Source organism: Podarcis vaucheri, assembly GCF_965113315.1.
Source record: "Podarcis vaucheri genome assembly, chromosome: 3".
NCBI classification, from domain to species: Eukaryota; Metazoa; Chordata; class Lepidosauria; order Squamata; family Lacertidae; genus Podarcis; species Podarcis vaucheri.
In genome coordinates this window covers 55,291,264-55,306,898 of record NC_138761.1, presented here as the reverse complement: position 1 = coordinate 55,306,898, position 15,635 = coordinate 55,291,264, and the positions used below count along the sequence as shown (strand labels likewise).

The following is a 15,635-nucleotide window of genomic DNA, read 5'->3' as shown; positions in this document are numbered from 1 at the left end:
TTGTCTGGAGCAGCAGAAAACAACCTTCCTCCTCTATGTGACATCCTTTTATATATTTGAACATGGCTATCATATCACCCCTTAACCTCCTCTTCTCCAGGCTAAACATGCCCAGCTCCCTTAGCCGTTCCTCATAAGGCATCGTTTCCAGGCCTTTGACCATTTTGGTTGCCCTCCTCTGGACACGTTCCAGTTTGTCAGTGTCCTTCTAAATAGATAAATAGGTACCACTCCGGTGGGAAGGTAAACGGTGTTTCCGTGTGCTGCTTTGGTTCGCCAGAAGCGGCTTAGTATGCTGGCCACATGACCTGGAAGCTGTATGCCGACTCCCTTGGCCAGTAAAGCGAGATGAGCGCTGCAACCCCAGAGTTATCCACGACTGGACCTAATGGTAAGGGGTCCCTTTACCAACGTATACCAACAGTAACCTGGACTGGTAGCAAATCGGCAAACAGTGCAGATCTCTGAGCACAGGTGTTATATGCTGACAAGGCCCTTTCCTGTCAGCAATCGTGCTGCAGCATTCTGCACTAGCTGCAGGTTCCAAATCAAGCACACGGGAAGACCCACATACAGAACATTGCAGTAATCCAGCCTTGAAGTAACCAATTCAAGAACTACTGTGACAAGGCTTTCCTGGTCCAGTAATAGCTGTCAAACCAGTCACAACTGGTCAAAGGTACTTCTAGCCACAGAGACTACCTGAGCCTCCAGTGACAGCTGGATCCAGAAGCAGCTCCTTCATGAGGAGTGCAACCCCATCCAGGGTAGGCAGCTGACCAGTTTTTGAGACACACCCACAGTGTCTCCATCTTGCCAGGATGCAAGCTCCGCTTGTTTTTCTCATCCATTTCACCAGTGTGCCCAGCCAAGTGGCTCAGGGATTGCACGGCCCCTCCTGATTCAGATGTTATGGAGAAATAGATCTGAGTGTCATCAGCAGACTGATGGCACCTTGCCCTAAAACTCCTCATGACCACCCCCAACAGCTTCATATAGATATTATATAGCACTGAAGAGAAAATAGTCCCCTGCAGCAGCCCATAACATAGCTGCCAGAGGGTCGAAAGGCCCTCTCTCAATGCTTCCCAATTTCTTTGACCAGCCATGCAGGATGACATATGTTCACTTGCTCCAGATCCAACGCATGCCTGAGACTTTCTACTGTAAATATAAGTAGTTTACCTGCATAGTTTTTACTGCTGCTGTAGCTGAGAACCAATTCAAGACTACCAATAAGTAAATCCTATTTTAAGCTTGCTTCCACCATCTGTTGTCTGATTTCTTTGTTAAGTGAGGTAAATGAAAAGGGGGAGCCAGCTTCAATTTTGCTGCTAAGAATGGGACTTTGTTCAGCCCACACATGTGGGCGCCTGGAGGGGTAAATTACAATTAATATATTCGTTCCTATCTATTAAAATCCATTCCACAATATACTGCTGAGGGATTGGGCTACAGAATAGTAAGCTGAGACCCAGTGCCATACATATCCCACACTGTCGGAAGTAGGTGATAAATCCCTCAGCTACTCTCCTCCCTCTGCCTCTTCACTGAGGGGGAACTCCACCAAACCAAACTTCCCCTCAACCTAGGTAGGGTAATATATTCACTATTTTAACCTTCATTTTTGTCTGGTCCTTATATTCCCTTGCAATGATATACCCCCGCTTGTGGTCTGGTGGTTCATCCTAGTATTCTTGGAAAGAAGGGTTCCTGAATTGCATACAGGGCCGGATTTAGGTTAGATGAGGCCCTAAGCTACTGAAGGGAACGGGGCCCTTTATAGGTCCAGCTGTCTTTTGTCAACAACAAATTGTCACTGTTTTTTTGTGTTGAATATATGCTATATGGTAATTTATAGACCTAATAGGCATCTAAAGCTATTTGCACATAACAAAATATGTATTTTATTAAAGTAACTTACATCATAGGAGCCTACACAACACAAAACACTGTTGTTGTATGTAGGTTTTATTTTATTTGTGATATATGAGAATGAAATGTACATCCAGTTTTTTCCCCCTTTAATTTTTTTGGGGGGACCTCAAGAGAGTGGGGCCCTAAGCTATAACTTGTTTAGCTTATATGTAAATCCGGCACTGACTGCATATCTTAAGCCTGGTCAACTTGGCACACAGAGCAAAGTTGTTGTTCAAGGCTCACTATTTAACTCCATTCCCTAACTGGGCTGTGGCATTTCGATACCTTTTAGATAGACACAATGCCTATCTAAAAGGCATGGTTACTGCTCAGTCCCAACTGTGTCTATTCAGAAGTCAGTCCTATTGAATTCAATGGGGCTTCCAGGTATGTCGAGTGAGGATTACAGGCCTAGTATTTATTTAGCAAAACAAAGTTGTCTGTATCACCAGGGTTACTCTCCAGTTTTCTTTTCCACCTTGTTTGATCATACTTCTGCATTTCGTAGAAGCTTAATCCTGCAAAGATACACCTCTTTGGTGATTTGAGGGCCCTGTTACCCCATCTGCATATGACTTTTCCATGGTCCCTAGGTGAGTATTGTAGCCTACAAGTAACAAACAGTAAAATGAACAAGTCATAATGTATTTATTCAGGAACCAGAAATGCCAGTCTATATTCTTTGACTTAGAAGCCTTTTCAGTTCACATTTGAGGCTCTGGATGCTTCTCAGTCTCCTCTTGGTCTTCTTGAGTTCTCTCTGCTTTGCCACTCAAAGCTCTCTCAAGAAACATATGGATGGGCTTCGCTCTCTTCCAACATCCAACAGCAAGATATATGAAAGGGTTGATGCTGCTCTTGATGGAATCAAACAACAGAGAAAGTAGAAATGGGACTGGTGCATCTAGTGTTTGGTACCAATATGCGATGGCATCAACAGTTCTAATTGTAAAAGAAAAGATAAGAAATACAACAGCTAAGATGGTGATGGTGATATCAAGTCTTGCTGGAGCGCTTTGCTTGGCTTCTCTTTGCATTTTGACACAAAGAGCTGCGGTAGAAAAAAGCATGATGGGTTGGAAAACCAGAAGAGTTATTGTAATTTCAAATATAGTTGCAGCTGTACAATCTGCGCTCTCTCCGTTGTGAGATGAAAGGAACCTTGGATAGCAGGAAATATAGGCCACTAGTGACACCAGGCAGGACAAGAGCCACAACACGGCACACACAATGATGGAGAGGTACTTTAGCCTGTGACGTTGATACCAGACTGGGAAGAAGACAGTGAGGTACCTTTCAGCAGTGAGAGCTGTTACCAAGTAGATGCTGGTATTGTATCCAAATAAATATATAAACTCCATTACATGTGAAAAGTAGAGATTGACATAAATTTGTGCCAAAAATGTGATAAAAACCATAATGTAGTAGATGTTTACAATAAGATCAGCAGCTGTCAAATTGAGAATATAAACTGAGAACCTAGTCCTCTTGATCCTGAAGCAAAGAAGCCAGAAGTCAACTCCATTCCCAATTAATCCCCAGATGCAAGTTGGAACAGATAAAATGATAATTGTTTCCAAGAAATATTGCTTCTTTGCCCAGTTCTCCAGTTGTGCATAAATTGTATTGATTGTAGCAGTATGGGAAGACAAAGCAATGGCATCTGTCATGGCCTTAATGTGTCCACCAATTCTTCACCTGCTATAAATCAAACACAATTTGCCATTAGTAAGATGTAGTGATAGAGGTAGAAAACATCCAAGAACACTTGACAGACAATATTCCAGTCCCATAAGCTTTGGTTCGTCGTTCAGTCGTCTTAGTTGTGCTCAACTCTCCGTGACCCCATGAACCAGAGCAGGCCTTGGAATTTCTTCTCAAAGCTTCTCCTTTTGTGCATGGAGTGTTCATGGCAAAATACTGGAGTGGGTTGCAAGTTCCTTCTCCAAAGCTTTGGTTAATAAAGGCTAAACTGGAATTTATTTTCCTCCCTAGGCTGCTTCCTGCTTCCTGCTGCTGTAGCTGAGAACCAATTCAAGACTACCAATAAGTAAATCCTACAGGGGCTTTCTGCATTCATTTAGATGACACGGGGGTGCTTTATCATTACACAATTTTCTGTTGCCTTTCGCTGCTTCTATGGTAAGCCCTAGCAGGTATTAACCATCCAGATACTCCCCCTAAAATATCACAACCTCCAGAAGATAATGCACCCCAGATCTACATGTTTGAAGGATTCTGTACCTGTTTTCTCAGTACAGACAGAAATTACAGTCAGTACTGGATTTTTCCAGAAGTCATCTGCAAAAGATGAATAGGAAACAGTCAAATTTGAGTTACAGGTAGGTAGCCGTGTTGGTCTGCCGTAGTTGAAACAAAATAAAAAAATTCCTTCCAGTAGCACCTTAGAGACCAACTAAGTTTGTTATTGGTATGAACTTTTGTGTGCATGCACACGAAAGCTCATACCAATAACAAACTTAGTTGGTTTCTAAGGTGCTACTGGAAGGAATTTTTTTATTTTGAGTCAAATTTGAATATGTTTCAGCTATACAACCCTTCTGCAAGGAAATGTTTTGTACCAAATATACTCATATGCAGAAAAGCATTCAAATAGTCAATATTGCTTTACATAGCAATGAGGCTTTATGGTGGTTCAGTTTCTATCAAGTACCAGTGCTCTGTCATCTAGCTGTTGCGGGTAAGAAAATACAGCCTACCTTGCACTGGAAACATATTGAGCAACTCGCAAGAACGAACTCATTTTAGAACAATCACACCCTCAGGTTTTTTTTAATGAAGTGAGTGACAGGGTATGCAATTTCCTCATAATTACACACACACACACACATACGTACATGATGCCATTTGGCTAACTCCCATGATCCAAACTTCAGTTTCATGCAGTTAATTCAGGATATCTAAATGTGCAAAATATCCCAGTTCAGACCATCATTCCTCTCTTAATAAGCTTAGGTGTGCACACACCTTTTGCTCATGCAGCTCTCCTCTCTTCAATGTGCAGCAGTCCAACCCAGGCATTTCCAGTTCAGCACAGCTTTCTGTTTCATCTGAAATGAGAGTTACCAGGTTTCAAAGAAGCCAGTCCTGAAAGTGCCTTAAGAGCCTTGGGCTCTGACACGCCTTTCAATTTGTGCAGCCAAGATGGGTTTACTAGTGACAGCAATTGGTTATAGGCTTTTCCTGCTAAGGGCCCCATATCTTGACTTCTGCCACCTCCGCAGCAATCTTTTGTGGCGCAGTCGGTTGTCTCAGGACTTTATCATCTCACAGTGCTGCATGTATAGACCAGGCCTTGTCCTCTGAACTACCTGCAAGGCCTGTATCAAGCAAACTCCGTCCCAGGGAGTCACTTGGCAAAGTGCATGCCTATTATGAAGAAGCCAGTTGAATGTGGTGAAAGCCCCACTAGTAGGATACAAGGCATTATCTGGTTCCTAGGCAAAGTTCTCAAACAGGACTAGCAGGTGTGGCGTTTGCCTCCTAGGTGGGTCATAAGGAAAGAGTTAAATGAGTGTGATGTGATTGGCCAGAGAGAAACTGATAGGAGGAGTTAGAGTCTGTCTTGTGTGGAAGTCAGTTGAGAGTTGGGAGTTGGTGAAGGAAGAGGGAGGATAAGTCTGTGGGTTGGTCGAGCTGTGTTGTGAGGGAGTGAGAGGAACTGTTAGGTGGAGTCAGATAGTTGGGATAATCAGTTTGAAGTTGTTAGGAACGTATAGGACAGTTAAGGAACTAAGATTAAGAAACTGACAAGAAAAATTAACTGAAACCTTAAACTTGTTCATGCTAAACAATAAACTTGATTATTTGTTAATGTTAACATTAACGGGTTGGTGGCAGCGAAGAGGCAATCACAGTGGTGGCACAGGGATCAATAGACCGTCAAACGTCCGGGGACCCTGTGTGATCGCCACAAAAGGCAAGAAAGAAGGCAACATTTTCAACTAGACGCAGTCATCCAAATAGAGTAGGCTGATCTGTTGATCCAGCAAAGATCTGGAACTCACTGAAGGTTTATAAAAGTGGCTGCCCAGACAGAGTGCTTAGCTCCTTGCCTGGGTAATTTTTCACATGTTGGCTCTGGAAATTTTAGGAGTACCTTGACTCTGTCACAAGTTCTGAAACGGAGTTGTTGGAATCTGAGGAATATGGTTGCAAGGGTTGTCCAGCAGCTCTTGTGGCACAAGGACTTCTGGTTGGAGGGGATCCTTCTTTGGGGTTTGAGCAGAAGCGAATTTTCTTTTCATCTGTGGAGTTCCCACTATGTTTCCAGATTGTGGGAGTTTGACTCCAAGGTAATGTAACACAATTGCATCTTCTGGAGAGAAGATGTCAGGGGCAGGTGTTGGATGGAAATGTAATTCCATCTGTACAATTGCTTTCTCCTCTGATGCTGCCACAACTGTACCCAGGCCTCACCACAGTACAAAAGGTGCATGTACAAAAGGTGTACAGTGATCTACTCAACACCATGGTTATGACTGAAGGTTCTTAGGAAGGAAAAAAAAATATCAAATTCAGTCTAGCAAATTCCCAGGACATTTGTTAAAGACATGTAATGATGTGACTAATGAAAATGATAAATAAAATATAAGCATAGTTAAAGCATTAAAAACATTTTAAAACACCAACAAGCATAACATAATGAGCTTCAAGATAAACAAATAAATGCTACCATTATAGTTAACCTCCAGTTGTCTTTTCAACTTTAGGGGTCCACTCTTTTACTCTTCTCAGGAGCTTACTACTGCAAAAGTATGAACCACAGCACTGTGGTGATGTGTTCCTATGTAATAAATGGAATGTAAGAATCTTATGACCTCACATCAACTGTTTTCTGGAGTGTGGAAACATCCACAATTTTATCACCCTCAGACATGGCTTTTTTGAGACTTGCAGAGGCCCAGGAGCAGAATTTCATTTGTGGGGCCCATGCTCTTCACTGTATTCTATGTCAGTGTAATTTCTCTTCCTCAACAGTTTAAAAATAATTTTATGATTTTTTAAAAAGCTGTAGTTTATTTCAGAAGAGGTAAGTTAGGGGGAAAACACACAAACAAAATTCAAACACACACATGGCTCTCTGCAGGGGGATAAACAGTTCCTACCAGATTTCCGGATTTCATTTTTTACTTATACCCCACCTATCTGACTGGGTTTCCCCAACCACTCTGGGCAGCTTCCATTATATATAAAAAGGTAATAAATGCAGGTAGGTAATAATGAAGACGGAGTCCAAAGAGAAAAGAAACTGATAACACTTTACTGAGGGAAACTTGACGAAAACAGTATATAATACAAGGAGAAATAAACAGAGACATCATCTTCTTCTGAATTCAAACTTTGTTCATAACAGGAAGACATATAAGTTCAAATACAGGGGGGAAACTATATCAGAAATGCACAATCAATTAGAGCATGGCAGTACATCAGTAAGCATCATGCCACCCAACCTGGTTGCTAAGCAGCACCTCCAAACACCTCCCTCTTGCCTAGTTGGCTTACTGAAAACAGAATTAATCCTTAGATTACAAACTGAATGACCCCTGTTGTTACATTTCTAACATGGAGAAGGTTAAAGCAGCCAGGGAAAGTACTGAGGGTTTCAGCAGTGAGTGGAAAGATGCTGTCTGTGCACCAGAGGCTTCACTGATAGGTTTTTAAAATAGTTCTGCTGTAATTATATTAGAATAGAAGTTGTTTCAAATCCAGTTCTATTGTTTCCTGGTTACTCTTTGATCCAAATCTCATGCCCATTGTCTCATATATGTATCCTGGTTCTGATCCAAGTTTAAACAAAGGCTATAGACTCTTGCAATTATGCCTTTATGCAAGATAAACAGAACTTCCCACTTGCTCTCCAATTTTGTATTAGTACCACTCCAGCCCAGTGGCGTAGCGTGGGTTGTCAGCGCCCGGGGCAAGGCAAGTAATTTGCGCCCCCTAACCCGTGGATTTGCGCACCCTAACCCTAACCCCCCAGATGTTGCGCCCGGTGCGGCCGGCCCCCCCTGCACCCCCCACGCTACGCCCCTGCTCCAGCCCATTCCCACAAAGTGGTTTAAAGGGACATAACTTATAGACAGTCTTGCAGGAATATGGGATATTATATACTGAGAAAACAGGGAAGCAACATTTGCTTCTTTGAAAAGTCAGACCACTTTCTCCACTCTTCATTCCTTACTGATTAAAGCAAGTACTTTCAAAGGGCAACACTTCAAAAATCAGCTCATTGCAAAAGGAATTGTCTTTTTTAGACTAAATACATTTCAAAGGAAGTAGAAAATAGGTTTAACTTGGTAATAATTGTAATGATAAAGTAAGAATGGGGTAAATATGCTTTCTTAATACATATATTTTAGAGTAGGAGTGTGGCACCTATGGCCCTCCAGATGTTGGGTAACAACTCCTATAATCCCTGATCATTGGCTGTGCTGACTGGGGCTGATGGGAGTTGGGAGTCCCACAACTTCTAGAATGCTACAGGCTACTCATTCTTGCCCTAGAGCAGTGGTTCTCAGAGGGTGTGGCAGGAGAAGATAGCAAGTGAGGCAGGAAAATTAAGGATGAGCAAAGAAGCATTTATGGTAAACATTCCAGTGTAGTATAGTATAGCATCCACATCTCTCTTCAAGAGCATTGGCTGTTCTTATACAGTTCTCCACAACATACTGTTGTGAACAGGGTTTTTTCAACTCTGACAAATATGAAAGATCACAAAAGAGAAAGGCTTATTTGTGTTAATGAGAGTTTGTTTCAAACTAGACCTAATATAAATCAGATTACCTAGAAAAAGCAAACCCACACCTTTCATTGAGTCTGTATACATGCTTAACGTACATATGTAAGGGGCTTGTTTAAAATTACATTTTGGCAATGAGTGATTCATGTTCTTATATAGCTGCATTGTTTTAAACTTTCTGGATGACCCACGGTCATATTATAAAGTAGTTGTGTTCTACAGTATGTTATAAATCGTATTACTGCTGGGAGTTGTTTCTTTTTGTTTTCCAAAGTATTTATTATTGATAAAACATCATTGCAGATGATACCCAGCTCTACCTCTCTTTCAAATCAGAACCAGTGAAGGCGGTGAAGGCCCTGTGTGAGTGCCTGGAGGCGGTTGGAGGATGGATGGCGGCTAATGGATTGAGGTTGAATCCTGACAAGACAGAAGTACTGTTCTTGGGTGACAGGGGGCGGGCTGGTGTGGAGGACTCCCTGGTCCTGAATGGGGTAACTGTGCCCCTGAAGGACCAGGTGCGTAGCCTGGGAGTCATTTTGGACTCACAGCTGTCCATGGAGGCGCAGGTCAATTCTGTATCCAGGGCAGCTGTCTACCAACTCCACCTGGTACGCAGGCTAAGACCCTACCTGCCCGCGGACTGTCTCGCCAGAGTGGTGCATGCTCTAGTTATCTCCCGCTTGGACTACTGCAATGCGCTCTACGTGGGGCTACCTTTGAAGGTGACTCGGAAACTACAGCTAATCCAGAATGCGGCAGCTAGACTGGTGACTGGGGGCGGCCGCCGAGACCACATAACACCGGTCTTGAAAGACCTACATTGGCTCCCAGTACGTTTCCGAGCACAATTCAAAGTGCTGGTGTTGACCTTTAAAGCCCTAAATGGCCTTGGCCCAGTATACCTGAAGGAGCGTCTCCACCCCCATCATTCTGCCCGGGCGCTGAGGTCCAGCGCTGAGGGCCTTCTGGCGGTTCCCTCATTGCGAGAAGCAAAGCTACAGGGAACCAGGCAGAGGGCCTTTTCGGTAGTGGCGCCCGCCCTGTGGAACGCCCTCCCATCAGATGTCAAAACGATAAACAACTACCTGACATTCAGAAGACATCTTAAGGCAGCCCTGTTCAGGGAAGTTTTTAATGTATGATATTTTAGTGTTTTTTTGGTTTTTGTGGAAGCCGCCCAGAGTGGCTGGGGAAGCCCAGCCAGATGGGCGGGGTACAAATAATAAATTATTATTATTATTATTATTATTATTATTATTATTATTATGTGCTGAAAGCAATTTTTTTTTTTTTTTTGAAAGAGGAAAAAGTTTGAGAACCACTGCCCCAGCAACAGTCCTTACTAGCTGGAGCTTATTTTCAATTTATATTTTATTGACCTTTAAGCTGCACTTTTACATTAACTCCTCTGTACAGATCTCTTATCTGGATCATCTGCAGACCGTCTGCCTCTGTATTCAAGATTCACTTCCTTTCTTCCAGACGCTTGTTGATGAACCACCTTGAGATGCAACCAGCTCACTTATGCCCCAGCAAGGCTCATGTACTCTTACACCTCTACTTTCCTCTGTCCTTTCCTCGCTTTCCTTATTCTCTATCACATGACAAGGCACAAATGGCTAAGGACCAGGAAGACTCCTAGGTGAGGAATCGGAATAGGAGCCTAGAGAATTATTAGAATTAAGGAAGAATCTAAAGTATCTGTAATACATTTATTCTGGAGCTAGTATTCCCACGTGTAGAATATTTTTGCAATATACCTCTACATATAATCCTTTCTATCTTAAGTCTGAGGCCCAGGTCACAGCCTTTCCTGTATTCATTGGAGCACTCTCAGTTCCTTCATCCAAGAAAGCTCTCTCAAGATATGTCTGGATGGGCTTGTCGCCAACCTCTCCTTTTGTTGTATATCCAACAAAAAGATACACAAAAGGGTTTCCACTGCTGTCTATGGAATCAAGAAAATGTAAGATTAAAAAGAGCACTGGTACATGTATGGTTGGAACCCAACGTGCCATGATATCAATGATCCTCACGGAAGCAGCAAACAGAATAAAGAGGAGAACTGTGGCCACAATGGTGATGTCCAGCTTTGCCGGAGGCGTTTGCTCTGTCCTCAGCATTCTGATCAGAAGGATCAAAGTGGAAAAGACCATGATGGGAAGACAAACCAGGAGGTTGAATATCACTCTGAACATTTTTGAAGGCTCACAACTTGTGTTCTTTTCGTTGACCGTGGACTCAAATTGTAGATAGCAGGCACAATACAACACCAGTGACATCAGGCCGGACAGACCCCATAAAACGGTGCACATAATTTCAGAGAGATACTTTGGCCGTCTAGCTTGATACCAAACTGGGAAAAAGACCATAAGGTATCTTTCAGCTGCGATAGCTGTAAGCAGATAGGTGCTGGCATTGAATCCAAATGAATGCACCAACTCTACTATGTGTAAATGGTATATGCTGATTGGAACAGATTTCAAAAATAAAAAGAAAGCTGTTACATAGTAGGAGAGTACAGTAAGATCAGCAACTGCCATATTCAGGAAATACACAGTGAAGTTAGTTTTCTGAATCTTGTTCCAAAGAAGCCAGAAGACAATTCCATTGCCAAGTAATCCTAAAGCACAAATTGGAATAGTTATTATCATAATTGTTCTTTGCATGGCGTAGCCAGTATCCAGTTGTCCTGCGGGGTTTTTGACTCCACCAATAGTGTGGAAAGACAAGGAGTATGACTCTGCCATCTTGGGACTGTTAATGTATGAAGCAATTCTCTTCAACCTGCCAAAAATCAAACACAAATTGTCATTATTATGGTGTTGTGAAGTAGTGATAGAGGTAGGAAACCGTCAAGGCAAGAATGTTTGTATTTCAATATTCCACTTGCCACTTTGGAATTTTCTCCCATGGCTTTCTTCTACATACTGGACTTTGTGTCTTTCTTTAGAGAGCACAGGCCTACAAAAACTGGTATGGCCTTTCATCAGTTTCTGCTGTAAAACCTTAGTATGCATAACTCATCCAAATGAAACAGCCTTGCACAACATGGTGACCTCCAAACATTTTGACTGCAATTTCCATCATCCCTGTCCACTGGCATGCTGGATGGGGCTCATGGAAGTTGTAATAAGGTGCACAGTCTGGGAGTCATTTTGGACTCACAGCAGTCCATAGAGGTGCAGGTTAATTCTGTGTCCAGGGCGGCTGTCTACCAGCACCATCTGGTTCGCAGGCTGAGACCCTACCTGCCCATGGACTATCTTGCCAGAGTGGTGCATGCTCTAGTTATCTCCCACTAGGACTACTGCAATGCACTCTACATGGGCCTGCCTTTGAAGGTGACCCGGAAACTATAACTAATCCAGAATGCGGCAGCCAGACTGGTGACGTGGAGCAGCTGTCTAGACCACATAACACCGGTCTTGAAAGACCTACATTGGCTCCCAGTACGTTTCCAAGCACAATTAAAAGTGTTGGTGTTGACCTGTAAAGCCCTAAACGGCCAAAAGTCTGGGCAAAGTCTCTAGCTATTGTGAAGTAATAGATGATTGAACTGAGGGGCCCGCTCATATTTGACTGTTAAGACTGGTGGTCTAGAAATCTGTGCGCCAGACTAGAAATGTGCCTTCTAAAGTATTTATCTCCCTATGCCAGTGAACTGGAATGACCGCTCCCCGCTTAAAATGGGGGGCGCCCTTTGCGTGGACGTGCGCAGCCCCTGGATCTGGAGCGGCTCCATCAGCATAGGCTTGGCTTTGCCTTCCCTCAGGTGGGATACCTGGAGGTCTCCGCCTACCTCAGTCAGTTGTCCAATCCCACCTGGGGGAAGTGTTGCCAAGGAGACCAGGCCAGGTAGGGGAGGGATTACCTGCCCACACAATAGAGGGAGGATCTTACCTGGGAATCCTCACTTGGCTCCAGAGCGTCTCCCACCCTACCCACCCCTCAGTTAATGTCTTATTTTGCAAGTTAACTTTTCTTCATAGGTTTTGCAGGTTAACTTTTCTTCACAGGTATGCGGGTGCTGCTACGTTAAGGTCGCTGTTAAAGGGCCAGAAAGGAATTTCCCTGCATTGGCAGGTTTTGCCTTTCCCGTAGCAAAACGTCACAACTTTGGCGGTATCAGGCCTTGGGCGGAATCCTTTAGTCCATCTTCCTCTTTGCGGTGGCAATACCAGGGTTCCCCGTTAAAGGGGTTTCTGAAGGGAGGCTTTGACCGTACGCCGAAAGGTCGTCATTGCTCTCCCCTGCAGCGGCGGCGTAACGGGGGCGGCTATCTCTGCTTGAACATATGTTCTCCAGAGTCGGCCCATCCCCCCACCCTGATGTTCCCTAGGTCCCCGGCTGGGGACTGGGGAGGGAGAACGCCCAATGCCTGAGCCAAGGTCTACCCACATTTGAAATTTAATAAAGTTGTGGCCAATTTAATCCCATAGCACGTTGTCTTGAGTCGTTATTCCACATGACGGGGGGGGACCACTCGGGATCTGTGGACTTCGCCTGTCCACGCAAATAAATTTTAACCTTATTTCTGCAGAGAAGGCTTTAGAGGCAAGTGACTGATGGAAATAAGACATCGTCACTTTACCTTTGTTTCCCTCATCCGTCCATTTCCACTCAAGGTACAGCAGTGATCTGTTTGACACTGTGCTCCTTAAAAATGCTCCTCTATGATGCCTTTTAAACAGACGCATGTGAGTAATGAAACTCTTGGCCTTTCTTTTAATAAAATTAGTAAGAGCAGTCGCAAGACAGAAATCTGAATACTACCGTGATCGTTCTCCAGTTTTCTTTTCAACTTCCTGTGTTCATGCTTCTGTCCTTCATAAAACTGTACTGCTGCAATTGTATGGCCCACCTCAGTATGATGATGGGCGCCCTATGTAACAAACAACATGAGATTTTCATGACCTCACAAAAACTGTTAGCTGCAGTATTGTGAAGATCACAATATCATTACACTGGATCCAGCTTCCTACTCCCGTTTCAGATGGAGACTTTCTTGATCAGCCTGGTAGATTATGATTATGATAATTATAGATAACCTGCTCTTGGGCAAAGATGGAGATACATCCCCCCTGGTCCTCTCAGCAACTTTGATCCCATCAGCATAGTTTCTTCTAGCAATCTCATTGTGGTTCTGCTGGCGGGAAGATACTTGAAAGTGGTGATAATAATTTTAATAATAAGTGGTTTCCAAAGCCACTCTGGGCGGCTTCCAACAAAATATTAAAAATATGGTACTATGCTACTGCTTTCCATGCTAGAACTCTCGTATGTGGCTTTATAAAGTTACAACCAGGGCTTTTTCTCAGTCAAAAGTCACTGGAACTCATTTCAGGCACCTCTCAGGTGGGTACCATTGCCATTATAAGAGAACAAGGGAGGCATTCATGGTGAGTCCTGGAACCTCTTTTTCTAGAAAAATAGCACTGGTTACAACTCTTAATATCTTCAACTGTTAATGCTTCTTAATATCTCTTTGATAATAATAAATAATGATAATATGAAGCCACAGGGTGATGCCATCCAGTGATTTCTAGCACCACATAATCAGCGGTGCCCCTTTCTAAAGACAAAGGAACTGGGTCACTGTTTTGTATGCTTTGGAAATCTCTTGAAATGACTACGAGGACAGTATTCAATTAAGAAAAATGCATTGAGTGGACACCTTCAGCTTGCACACAGGGACTTTCCTCTATATTTTCTACCATCCGTGTTCTGCAGTGTTCACAAATCTGATCCTGAAAGTTGGGGGGCGGGGACACCAGAACAAACTCAAGGTTTATAGGGGGAAAATGTTCAATTGTGCAGAGAGAGAGAAAACTTGCACTGGCAGAATGTTTGCCTTAGCACTAGGTTGAATACAACCTCTAGAACGCACCCTGTGTGTAATTGCCTTTTAGGACAGCTCAGAAATGTCAATTTGTTCTGAATGTAGCAGCCTGGCTTTACTATTTATTGTACTAGCTGTAAAATATCCTCTTTACACTGATTTTGTATTTACCTTGTTGGTCACCAATGTATTTCTAGGCCAAATACAATTCATTTTAACTTCCAGCGCCCCAGATGATCTCATACTAGATATAGAATAGAATACAATCTCTTCCCTGAACTCTTTGAGTTAGGATCTGCTTGAGAGCTGTTATTTCAACTACCGCTTCCACCTGGTGCATGATTAACAACTACCTGAAATACAGCTGTGGGTGTATTTTTTGGGGGTGGCACCTGTATACAGTGGTACCTCGGGTTAAGAACTTAATTCATTCTTGAGTTCTGTTCTTAACCTGAAACTGTTCCTAACCTGAGGTACCACTTTAGCTAATGGGGCCTCCGCTGCTGCCACATGATTTCTGTTCTCATCCTGAAGCAAAGTTCTTAACCTGAGGCATAGCTGTCAACTTACAGATTTGAAAATAAGGGGCCAGCAGCCAAAATAAGGGACCTGCAGCCTCACCTGTTCCAGGCACTCCAGTCTTCCTGTCCTCCTGCAGTCTGGTCAAACTCATGCTGGGTAGCTTCGAGAACACTGTCCAACCAACTTTGTAACCAGAGGTTCAACTGAATAGAATCTGAATCACATGCACCACAAGGCCTATGCAGCCTCAACTTAAGATGACTCCCCGGACTGATTTTGCACTGCAAAGTTTGCAGCAGCACGTGCAACAAAATGGCATCCAGCATTCAAAAACCCACTCAGCTTGCATTAACTAGCCACACACAAGGCATGCAAGCTCAACCCCCCAGCCAAGCAACACAGTTGGAGCCTCCCTCCTCCCTGGCTGGCAGGGAGGGAGGGAGAGGAGCTGCTTCCTTTGAAATTTAAGGGACATCATTTAAGGGACATTTAAGGGACATCCATCAATAAGGGACAGCAGCGGGACATGGCACTGGAATAAGGGACTGTCCCTTCAAATAAGGGACACTTGACAGCTATGACCTG

The 15,635-nt window shown here is 43.5% G+C and overlaps 3 protein-coding genes across 9 annotated transcripts in view; 1 reads left to right on the top strand and 2 right to left on the bottom strand.

Moving 5' to 3' along the window:
• Nucleotides 1–3,138, top strand: part of PNLDC1 (PARN like ribonuclease domain containing exonuclease 1) — a 56,774-nt gene extending 53,636 nt beyond the window's left edge. Inside the window, exon 21 of the transcript XR_014217488.1 lies at nt 3,035–3,138. The gene's annotated coding sequence lies outside the window, so the exon portion shown is untranslated. The remainder of the gene's footprint in view (nt 1–3,034) is intronic.
• On the bottom strand, nt 2,552–6,729 carry LOC309528095 (proto-oncogene Mas-like). Of its 6 annotated transcripts, none has more exons than XM_082215338.1 (4): nt 6,617–6,729; nt 4,909–4,991; nt 4,165–4,221; nt 2,552–3,621 (listed from the first exon to the last, which is right to left on the bottom strand). In XM_082215338.1, the coding sequence occupies exon 4, from the start codon at nt 3,588–3,590 to the stop codon at nt 2,625–2,627; it is 966 nt and encodes a 321-aa protein (XP_082071464.1). In that variant the 5' UTR covers nt 3,591–3,621; nt 4,165–4,221; nt 4,909–4,991; nt 6,617–6,729; the 3' UTR covers nt 2,552–2,624. The 6 variants fall into 6 exon arrangements, with proteins under 6 accessions (XP_082071464.1, XP_082071467.1, XP_082071463.1 ...); XM_082215341.1 differs by having other exon boundaries at nt 2,552–3,618; XM_082215337.1 differs by lacking the exon at nt 4,165–4,221.
• Nucleotides 6,730–10,384: 3,655 nt separating this feature from the next.
• On the bottom strand, nt 10,385–13,590 carry LOC309528094 (proto-oncogene Mas-like). Of its 2 annotated transcripts, none has more exons than XM_082215335.1 (2): nt 13,463–13,590; nt 10,385–11,473 (listed from the first exon to the last, which is right to left on the bottom strand). In XM_082215335.1, exon 2 carries the CDS (start codon nt 11,434–11,436, stop codon nt 10,465–10,467), a length of 972 nt encoding a protein of 323 aa, XP_082071461.1. In that variant the 5' UTR covers nt 11,437–11,473; nt 13,463–13,590; the 3' UTR covers nt 10,385–10,464. The 2 variants fall into 2 exon arrangements, with proteins under 2 accessions (XP_082071461.1, XP_082071462.1); XM_082215336.1 differs by lacking the exon at nt 13,463–13,590 and adding an exon at nt 13,281–13,422.
• Between the last annotated feature and the right edge of the window lie 2,045 nt (nt 13,591–15,635).